Source organism: Microtus pennsylvanicus, chromosome 7 (assembly GCF_037038515.1).
Source record: "Microtus pennsylvanicus isolate mMicPen1 chromosome 7, mMicPen1.hap1, whole genome shotgun sequence".
Classification (NCBI taxonomy): Eukaryota; Metazoa; Chordata; class Mammalia; order Rodentia; family Cricetidae; genus Microtus; species Microtus pennsylvanicus.
In genome coordinates, this window is record NC_134585.1 from 32,576,412 (window position 1) to 32,588,171 (window position 11,760).

The window sequence follows — 11,760 nt, forward strand, 5'->3', positions numbered from 1 at the left end:
TTGGTCTCAAATCCATCACAATATCTTATGTTTGCTGTGTATATTATTCTGTCTTCTGTATTTTCCCATTTGATCTTTTCATTTTTAAAAACTCAAATTTCTTGTAATAATTAGAAAGGTTTGTATCTTTTCTGTTACTTTCATTAATAATATACCCTTAGCCCTCCTTTTAAAATTTATCTTTCGTGGTCAACTTAAGATGTTATCCCTGAGCCTCGAGAGATGGCTAGGTAGTTAAGAGTGCCTGCTGCTCTTCCAGAGGACCAAGTTCAATTCTGTCTTCTCTGCCCCTAGTTCTCTTTCTTCCAGGTTGTCAAATAACTGATATCATACAGTAGGTAGCCTCTGGTGCTTAGTCTCAGCATAATATTTTGAGTCTTATCTAGAATCTTACATGTCTCTTTTAACTGCTGAGCAATATTTAATGTCGATCTATGGCTGAACCACAAGTAATTTTATTGGTTTTTGTCTTAGAGGTAGCCATAAAGTAGAGCAGAGAATCTCAAATATCTTTTCCAGTTCCTATAGCAATACCACCTTGAAAAATAGGAAATGGGCACTGGTATAAGTTATTACACAGGGTTTATTAATATTTCCCTAATGTATTCATTTGTGTGTGCGTGGTTATACCTACATGTGCAGTCTTTATATACACCTCTTGCTAATAACTAAATACTGAGTTGTCCAATCAGTACCAAATAGCTTACTTAGGAGGAGATCTGAAGAAAGGAATACATGTGACAAGAAAGCAGAAGGGGCAGCTGTTAGGGGATAAAGGGACCAGCAGATGGGAGAAGTGGGAATGAGGAGGGGGACACTGAGGCAGGGGTACAAAGAGAAACAGGTATAATAGCATATATTTGTGAAACACTAACTTAAAAGCATTAATTGTAAAAGACAGTCTTCCCTTGTGGTACCCATCGCTTTAAAGTTAGGATCTGTATCTCCCATGTCCCTAGCAGAAGGCCAGCTAACTTTTTATCTGTACTATAATTCTCTCAGCTTGAGGATCCTGTGCAAATTCAGTCACATATAGAACACAACCTTTGAGTCTGGCTTTTTTCATTCAGAATAATGTGCATGACAACCTTGCAAGTTGCACATGTCAATGTGTCTTTCTTTCTGTGTTAAAGTAGTATTCCATGGCATGAACAAATTCACTATATCCATTTCCCTTCACAGAGGCTGAAGGGGGAAACCCCAAGCGCTACTAAAGTATGCTAGAGTTATTGCATTTAAAACCTTAATCTGTTTTTTCTTCTATTATAGGAATCTTTGCTATAGAGATTTCTGACATGTGAAAAGATTCTCCACAGCCTTGGAAAGGTCAAAGATACAAACGGATTTTTTTTTTTTGCTATTTGATTGCATTTATCTTTTGAATGCTTGACAGTGTTAAATGTATTTATTGACTTTGTGCCTCTGAGTCTGTTCTCGAGTGCCATATCACAGTGATCTGGGATGATGTATGCAAACAAAAATGCACATGGCTCTTTCTATCCATACAGTAATAGTGAGTGTAAAATCTGCTTACTTCACTATTGAGCACTGTTTTGTTAACTGTCCGGAGTAAATAAAGAAGCTTAAAAAAGAGGGAAAAGTGTTTTTACAAAACTGATTTCCTTTCCTTTCTTGCTGTCTCAAATGACTGGTTGGTTATATTTTTTTCTTTATGATTTATATTCTCATGGCTGGAAAAGCTCTGCTAACATGGGCACAGCCTAGCACTGGCCTGGGACCCAGTATTGCATTTTGGAACCAACCTGACATGACTTCCATGCCACAGTCTACCTTCCAAGTAGGAGTGTGCCAGGGCTTTCAGCCCATGCTGTTGTGGCACACAGCCCAAGTACCATGCGTTTTTACAATTTTGTCTGCTCCTACTGTTGTTAGAAAGGTAGGTGATGATATCTATCCAAAATGTAAGATTTTTTTAAAAAAAATCTGTATTTTTAATAAGTTTTCCTCAAAACATTAAAGTACTGCAATGAATTTTATTGCCATTTTATTATTTCCCCCCCGTGGTAGCTGTCTGTAATCTATCTAGAGTGACAAGTTATTTCCCTCACCTGCATCTCTCAAGTCTCTTTTCTGTCCATAGGCTTTGATTTAATGTTGATATTAGAGCCTGAATGCTACTGTATTTTACTGATATAAGCTATTTGTATTCTTACATTTTAATAAAAAAGCAAGCCCTGTCATTAATAGTATTCCTATGATGGACAGTTTCTCATTGTATCTAGTCATTATTCGATATGGCAGTAGTGACAAGGGTAGTGGCCTCTTGAGATCTTATTTCATCATGACATAATCACTAGTACACTGATACTTTATTATAAATTCACGTCACATGCTCACTTTAGTTTGGCCTTCCAGAACCTTAAGGCTTATTCATGAAGTTTTAGACAATCATTACAGACTGGCTAAAAAATGGATAAAGTACAGTACCTGCTCATAACTATTTTAAAGAATAGTATGTAGAATAGCTTTTCTGGCTCATATCAAATAAGATACTGATGTACATCTTGCAGAATGAACCTCTTAGGTAACCCAGTGACCTTGCCATTCGATCACCACAGCATTATTATTAATCTGGTCTCCTAGATAACCAACAAGAGCTGAGTATCACCTATGGAAAGCACTTGCCAGCTCTTATGCAGAGCGCGGGGTGTTAGGAGAGGGGCATGGGAATAAAGTGTGTGAGAAAGTGTTTCAATACTTGATGAAAAGTATACAATGCTTGATTCGTGACATTGTTACATACTGTTTCAGAGGAGAGTTACATGGTATGGCGCATACAAAGGGACTACTGCTATCTAAGGCAAAAGAAATCTCACCAGGTTCTCTATTCAAACTTCAAAGACAAGATTTTTTATTAAGGTAATATTCAAGAATATTTGCTTGAAATGGGATTCTTGTCACTTGATATAAATAAATACTTAATAGCCTGTTGATGTGGTAGAGCCTGATTGTACACAGTATACCAAACATTCTTTCTGGTTGATGTGGAAGAGCCTGATTGTACACAGTATACCAAACATTCTTTCTGGTTGATGTGGAAGAGCCTGATTGTACACAGTATGCCAAACATTCTTTCTGGTTGATGTGGAAGAGCCTGATTGTACACAGTATACCAAACATTCTTTCTGGTTGATGTGGAAGAGCCTGATTGTACACAGTATACCAAACATTCTTTCTGGTTGATGTGGAAGAGCCTGATTGTACACAGTATGCCAAACATTCTTTCTGGTTGATGTGGAAGAGCCTGATTGTACACAGTATACCAAACATTCTTTCTTGTTGATGTGGAAGAGCCTGATTGTACACAGTATACCAAACATTCTTTCTGGTTGATGTGGAAGAGCCTGATTGTACACAGTGTACCAAACATTCTTTCTGGTTGATGTGGAAGAGCCTGATTGTACACAGTGTACCAAACATTCTTTCTTGTTGATGTAGAAGAGCCTGATTGTACACAGTGTACCAAACATTCTTTCTTGTTGATGTGGAAGAGCCTGATTGTACACAGTGTACCAAACATTCTTTCTTGGATAACAGCAACAGCAAAAATCTCCTGAAAAAGGGCTCCGAGCTCAGAAATGTTATGCTCAGTACAAAGTGTCTACTCCTGTTGAAGTGAGTGTGTTGAGAAAGACACTTGTTAATTCATTGAGTAATTTAAAAACAGAAGTTTTGAGCTGGACATGCCTACAATTCTAGGACTTGGGAACAGAGGAAGAACGGTTACCAAAAGTTTAAGGCCAGCCTGTACTATGTAGTGACTTCTAGGCTAGTCAGGGCTACGTGGAACCTATCTCAAAACAAAACAAAAACAAAACAAAACAAAAACACGTTTTCAATTAAAAAGCACCCTTGGGATTCTTTTAGTCTCTTTGGTTAATATGAACCACCATTTGGTTTTCTTTAAGGAGTAGAAATCATTAGCATGAGAATCTGTGCTAAAGTTCATAAGATAGAGTTTTTAAGGAATGGGTCTTAGCTTTTTGACCTGTAGATATAACTGGATGCATGTGGTTCACTGGTGGAGCTTGCTTCAAATATCCAAAGGCCCAGGTTCCAGTCCCGGCTTTAAAAATCACTACCATAGGGGTTCACCCATTAGAGTTTACAATAGGAATATTATTTAATAGTGTTCAGACAGTATCAACTACATAACACACAGGTTGAAATTAATTAAAGTGTTGCTGAAGTCATGAGAAGCTGATGCTCTCAGGGTCCTTATCAGTGTCAGCTCTTCCTTACTGCCTTCTATGCTTCTTCCCAGACAACCTTGCTCTGGTTTTCAATAGGGTCTTCTTGGCTCCCCAAATGCTGTGCTTAAAGCTGCCTTTCTTTCATCATCAGAAAGAGTTTATGACTAAAGGATGAGACTCATTTGCTATACTAAGGTAGGATGCAAGCTGCCAGTTAAAAAAGAAAGACTCCTCACAGCCCATCTACCTGCAGTCCTCTGTATCAATACTCATAGCAGGCCAGAGATCATCGATTCACTCAAAGAGAGATCGTGGTGGTGCACGCCTTTAATCCCAGCACTCGGGAGGCAGAGGCAGGCGGATCTCTGTGAGTTCGAGACAGCCTGGTCTACAAGAGCTAGTTCCAGGACAGGCTCCAAAGCCACAGAGAAACCCTGTCTCGAAAAACCAAAAAAAAAAAAAAAAAGAATATAACTATTTAAACTTTTGCCTGATCTGAATTCCAAATATACCACAAAACATAAAAACCTCAAGGTAATTGACCTGCCCCTTAGCCCCTACACGTTACTCCTTTGCCTTGCAAAGGTTTCAACAACAGCAGAGTGAGTTAGGCTAATTCTCTTTAAATTTTATGTCATTTCCCAATTGATTTGAAAAAAGCATCATATTTTATAAAAAGATATTTATGTTACGCAGCTTCCAAAGCAACTTGTCTTAAGATGGGAGTCTACAAAATACTCAGCCTTGCATCCTGAACACCATTCGGAATTTACCCCTACAAGCTGTTTCAGTGGGTCAGTTTGAACTTGTCTTCTTGCAATAAACTCCTGAATTGAAAGCAAATGTCTCATTTATTTTTAAGGGAAAGTATTCTATAGGTGCATTGTAACTTAGAAAAGACTCTTGGCATTACAAGGCTGAAGAACCAGAGCAGAGTTCTAATCACAGCATCAGGCCTTTGTTTCATGTGTACCTCATTGGGTTAGAATTCATAGACATAAGGAATATGTCCAACCGAACATACTCAAATATGTTGTATAGTAACATGGCCTCTTCTATTAGGCAAGAATTATGCAAGATGCTTTAGATAATAGTTCTTATTACAAATAATATGATTCCTTGGTTAAATATAAAAATAACATGTATAGCAGGGCAATGAAGTGCTATAGTGTATTAAGTCTGCCGTCTTAGAGTGCAGACTGGAATGTGATGCAGATAATAGGAGAGATATCATTTGATTATTATTCTATTCAGCAGTTCCTAATTTTTCACTTTATATAACAACTTAGACACCACCACAGAAAAATTCAATGATATTAGTTGGCCTAGGGCACCAGCAGTATACCTTGAGAAGAATTAAACATTGCAACTAAATTTCAGAGATTCTAACCAGTTCTTGTGGGTTTTAAAACCATAACCAAATATATTATAATAGATTTATAATATATATCTACTTATCTCATACTACATGTGCTATAGTATATATTGCACATATTTCAAATTGTATTAATTTTTTTCTTGTTGCATTAGAAGTTTTATTTTGCTGCTTCACATGAATTTCTAGAATTATGGGTAGTTTTAATTTTTTTAAGATTTAATTTTATTTCGTTTTTTAAAAAATGTTTATCTTCTATTTATGAGTGTTTTGCCTTCACGTATGTATATGTACTACATGCATGCCTGGTGAATGCAGAGACCAGAAGAGGGCATTGGATCCCCTAAACTGGAGTTATCTATTTTTATTTTTTAATTCTAGGTATATGTGTGGCATGTATGAGTGCAGGTGCCTGCAGAGCCCAGGAGAAGACATCATATCCCCTAGAATTGGAATTACAGGTGACTGTGAGCCAGCCAATATAAATGCTGCGAAATGAACTTGGACCTCTGAAAGAACAGTATGCAGTCTCAACCACTGCTTGCTGATGTTTGACTATTTAAAACTCTTAAGGGATGAATTTGTCAGAGAGATCCTAGTCAACTCACTTTTCTGAGGTTCTAAGATGACAAAAAGTGAGAAGTAAATAATGGGAATGCATGCACACGCACACACACATGCGCGCACGCGCGCGCACACACACACACACACTATTACTCTGGGTGATGTATGTGTGTACACACACATGTAGTAGGAGGCCGCTTGTTTGTTCCCAGCTGCCCAGACTTGAAATAACCACACAGAAACAGTATTAATTAAGTCACTGCTTGGACCATTAGCTCTAGTTTCTTATTGGCTAACTCTACATATAATTTAACCCATTTCTATTAATCTGTGTATTGCCATGTGGTTGTGGTTTTCTGGTTAAGGTTCTAGTGTCTGTCTCTGGAAGGGCTATGTGGTTTCTCCTGATTCGGCCTTCCTTCTCCCAGCATTCAGTTTAGTTTTCCCCACCTAGCTCTTTTCTACCCTATCAGGCCAAGCCAGTTTCTTTATTAACCAATGGTATTCACAGCATACAGAGGGGAATCCCACCTTTCTCTCTCTCTCTCTCTCTCTCTCTCTCTCTCTCTCTCTCTCTCTCTCTCTCTCTCTCTCTGTCTCTCTCTCTCTCACACACACACACACACACACACACTATTACTGTGGGTGATACATGCACATACACACACAGAATTTGATTGTGTTTTAAGTGAAGATAGTCAAGCATGTATGTATGTTGTGTGTGTGTAGATATTTGCTGTGATCCTCAAGAAGTTAACAGAAATTACTTCCTGTGGTTTCAAGTGTCACACACTTAGTCCTCAAATGCACGTGTTGATGGTAGTTACTGGTGGAGCCTTAGGGAGGCAGTTAGCATTAGCTGAATTCATGGGGGAAGTACCCTCTTGGTGGAATTAGCAGCTTTATAGGAAGAGGAGGGGAGACCTGAGCATACATGTTCCCTTGTTCTTACTACATGATGCACTGCACTGTATTATAATGTGGCAAGGAGCTATTCACCAGTGGACAGGACCTCTATACTGATGTTTTAGACTCTAGCCTATAGTAAATAAATTTCTTTCCTTTATAAATTACCCAAACTGTGGTTTTCTATCAAAGCAACAGAAAACAAACTAAGCAGCCATTTGAAGGAAACTTAATTTGGTTATGGTTTTAATATATAAGCCAACAAAAAAGGTGACACCTTAAAAGTTAACACTAATAATAATATTCAATTACTAAAGAAGTGAAAGACTTGATTTGATCAGTTTGTTTCTGAGAAGACAATCAGGGCTGTTAGCCAGGACTAGAGAACAGCAAAGTAGAAGAGTAAAGAATTGCATGGTAGTGATGATGGTGCTCTTGACAGTCCTTCGGAACCAACAGACCGAGTCCCCTCTTTCTACCAGTACATCTCAATGTTCAGCTATTGGGTTGTGAGAGCCCTGTCCTGTTCACCACCCTATTTTCTCACATCTCAGTCACCAACAATGCTTCTAGGTCCCAGCTAGGTTTCCATGGTTAGCATGAATGAATGAGTTTGGAGCCCAAGGGATTTGCTGTATAGATTCAAGCTACTTGCTGTTCACAAACACTCATGATATTTTTATACCTTGTGCGTTTAAAAAAATAAAAATCTGATCTTTAGAAAGTTCTGATCTCTTCTTATTAAAATCATACTAGGTTCATACAAAATCTTTATTACACGTTTGCTGAGTTCTGGTCATCTGGAACACGCAGATAAAAGACACTCTTGGTGAACTCACAGTCAAGTTTCAGAAACACAAGTAAGTAGAGAAAGTAATGGACAGGTTAGCGAAGTAACCTCCAGGGTTAAGGAGAGTTAGGCCCGAGAGCAACAAACGATGCACAACCTAAGGTGAAGAACGGAGGAGGAGAGCTGTGTCCTGGGAAGGACGACCAGCTCGTGGAACGACAGCAAGGTCTGAAGGTGAGGATGATGTAGAAATGACATGAAGAAATCACTCAAGGCGGAGTATTACATGTGAGTCTGGGCACATGGTTTTAAGGAACGCATGGGCTATAAAGGGTTTTATATAATAAACTGTCTCTACCTCCCGAAAAGATTAAAGGCACGTACCACCACCACCCGGCCAGTGAGTGCTCTTAATCATTAAAGTCATTTCTCTAGTTTCCCGGTTATTTTTTAATGGGCTTCAAAGTCATCACTCTTTAGGATTTGAATTGAATATAATATCAGAGTATATTCAGAGTCCACTTTTCTCAATTTTTTCCTCTTTTCTTTTAAAAATGTTTCTGGGTTTTTGTTCTGGTTTGGGTTTGTGGCTTTGGGTTTGACTTTTCCTCAACTACTGGTGATAATACAGGGAAGAACTGACCAAGAGTAGGTGTTGACGAGAGGCGAAGGTCTCAGCAGAGTGGTTGTCCTTGGTGGTCACGAGGACGAAAGTCTCAGCTGATGGCATCCCCTTCTGCTGGGCTGTGAGTGGATAGCTTATTTCTGTCCGTTAGCTCCCGTTGAGGAGAACCTGAGGTTGAAACTGAGAACAGCGGCAGGAGATTAATAAAGTGGAATGAGGAAGGTGTGGCTCATTCTGGAAAAGACCAAGTGTTTCAAATAGTTGTGCTTTCTGAGCCACGCCACCCCGAGAATCTATTTTCCAGTGCTGGGGAAATCCATTTTCCTTCGTGTTTTCAATTTCTTGTTTCTATATTTACAACTTTATATCTTACATTTATACTTAGTAAAGATCAAATCTCAAAAATCTCGAACAAAACCAAAAAAGATGAAACATAAATTCTCTAGTCAATCATTAAATAATTGTTATGGGAGGTAACGTGAATGGTATGTAGGGTAACACTGAACTGGGATCGTTCAAGCAAGACAAACATAATGCCATGTTTTTAAGATTTAAGGCACAGTCCATTTTCTGTTTGCTACTTCTTTATATATGTATTCTGCTGAGCCCAGTTTAAACCAGTTCCATCTTGGCAGGATACGGGCTTCACAGTAATGCATCTGTATTATCTTCTAGGTTACAGCATCTTATGAGCTTATGAGACCAAACATTAGACTCTTCGATGTGATAGAACTCTTCTGCTTCCTGAGTTGTCCCAACAGGCAGTGGAATCTCAGAAATGAATATTAGCAGGGTCAGTTTCTTTAATGACATCCCTATTGATGTCAGGACGAGTAGAAATAAGCTTAACTCGAGGGCAACTCATTAACTCCATGTGTGCATGCCTGTGGTTCGGGAGAACAGCGTCTAGATAAGTAGAACCATCTGTTTATCTAGAGGCTCACATCTGATGAGAGAAGAGGGAAGAAACAGGAACATCTTGTGGCTGTTTCTGACATTAAAAACAGTAAGCTAAACTGGCATTGGTTTCAATACAGAATAACTCTACCTTTCTCATTAGATTGTTCCCATCCTTCCCATTGACGCCCCATTTTGCACCAGTGACTCAGATGTTCAGAGACTGTTCGTTGAACAAATGAGTGTAACCGCGTTCATCACTGTGAAAGACTTTTCTCGGTGCTTGTCTGTGACTGGGAGGAGTCACTAAACAATAGACTCACGCAGCCGGTCTGATATGTTTCTAAATCCCGCTGAGAGCTGGTCAACCACACGTCTGCCCACCGGCCACAGCACTGCTCCACTAGGGGAGCCCTGCAGCTGTAGCTACAGGATCCCACTTCTGCTCATCTCCTAAAGCATTCAGAATGCAGAAAAACGTATTTCCCTCAAAAATAAACATAGCCTTAATAAGGCAGTGTTGTGGTTTAGACAATCCACCCTTCAGAACACAAAGCAGTCTTTGCAGTGGGAAGCGAAGGCAGATCTAAAGGGGTAATTGTAACAGGAAAGCCATCCAAGTTCTTGTCCTGAGAAGCTAAGAACTGTAAGTCAAGGGTGAGTTAGCTCATAATGAAACCCAGATCTGGCCATTGTCAGGACTGCAGTGAGTGTTGAGTGAACAGTTCAGATTGGAGTTTACAGTCAGTAACACATGGACTTGAATAAAAACTATATATACTGCCTTTTGAAAAACTCTTTAGTAACTACACGTGTGTGGGGTCTCTCTCTCTCTCTCTCTCTCTCTCTCTCTCTCTCTCTCTCTCTCTCTCTCTCTCTGTGTGTGTGTGTGTGTGTGTGTGTGAGAGAGAGAGAGAGAGAGAGAGAGAGAATGTGAGACTATATAAATCTAGGATACTCAGTGGCCTATTATAAAGTCTGTACATGTGTGAGAAAATTCTAAACCGTATTGTGCTGATGTTATGCTTGCTCTAGTATAAGAAGAAAATCTTCCTCCAATTCTCTACCTTGATTAAACCATAGTTATTGCTATAACTGATAGATATTTGAACATGACAGCCTTCCTAGGACATCTCTGCTTCTCCACAGTCCTCAGATATTTGTGAAGTTGGATTGTTAAAAGAGAAGGTTCTTTAGAAAGTACATCAAAAGATAAATAGCTTCAGGTGTTCAGTGCCTGCCCATCAGGCAGGTTAGCCTTTAGAGGTTTTGAAATAAACACCTTCTCTAGGGCAAGTGAGCAACTCGTATGTGAAGTGTCAGGATAGTGCCTTCCTTTACAGCAATGAAGGGCAGATTTCTAGAGGCTAATTCTAAATGAGAAAGAATGGCTAGGAATCATCTATTTGAGTTACCATAGCATCGAAACCAGACAGGGCATTCTGTTGTCCCCCTGGCTGCCTCTCTGTATGGTTTGTTCTCATGGTGTGCTGTGTTCATTGTTTCAAAGCTCTCTGGGGCAAAGCAAAGCAGACATCTCTGGTTCTGCAATGAGGAGGGATAATTTTTCCCTGGAAAGCAGTCTCTTTGTGACTAGGATCTCATGGGAGCCTAGATCTGACACCTGATATTTCAGATACACTGAACATGACTAGACAAAGCCACTTGTGGGGATGAGTGGGGGGGGAGAGAAGCATATGGTTCTGATTTGCTGGTTTTTTATTATTATTAGAAAAAGACAGCAAAAATAGGGCCAGAATTGCTCTTAGAATGCATCTTTATTATAGCATGTCGCAGCCAGGCAGAGAAGTATATAATGCTCATGTTTTATAGACATAATAAATTGTGAGAAGATGTAACCATACTCACTGTAAAAATACGCACTACATCAAATTTTATAGTTTCCTTTGGCCCCAATTCCAGGCACTATTCCTGTCTCCTCCAAGTAACCAGCATCCTGATATCTAAGACTGTCAATGCAGTTTTATCCTGCAGAGGCTTTCATCAGGGAACCCCAGTCTCGCTTCCCCTTTGCACTCAGAATTTTATTCCTGAGCCTTGCCCCTACTGACAAACACATGATAGCGTTGGCTTGTTCCTTCCACTGCACAGGCACGTATTCATCCTACTGACAATGGGCGCTTGAGTTATTTCCTGGTCTGCCAGGGCTAGAGAGGTGGCTTAGCTGTTAAGTGTGTGCTGCTCCTCCAGGGGACCCAGGTTCAGGCCATAGCACTCATGGAGCTCACATCCACCTGCAGCTCCCGCTCCCCGGGATCCAACACCTGCTTTTGGCCTCCTTGGGCACCTTATACACACATGGCATACACTCATGTAGACACACACACGCATGCACGCACGTGCGTGCATGTTGGCTATATACCTACAA

At 39.7% G+C, this 11,760-nt stretch overlaps 1 protein-coding gene across 5 annotated transcripts in view; it reads left to right on the forward strand.

Annotated features, from left to right (window-relative positions):
• Tsga10 (testis specific 10) overlaps positions 1-2,201 on the forward strand; it is a 98,238-nt gene extending 96,037 nt beyond the window's left edge. For all 5 annotated transcript variants that reach the window (XM_075980404.1, XM_075980401.1, XM_075980403.1 and 2 more), the window contains one exon: positions 1,270-2,201. In XM_075980404.1, the coding sequence (XP_075836519.1) occupies positions 1,270-1,294 (25 nt within the window). In that variant the 3' untranslated portion in view covers positions 1,295-2,201. The remainder of the gene's footprint in view (positions 1-1,269) is intronic.
• The last annotated feature ends 9,559 nt before the right edge of the window (positions 2,202-11,760 follow it).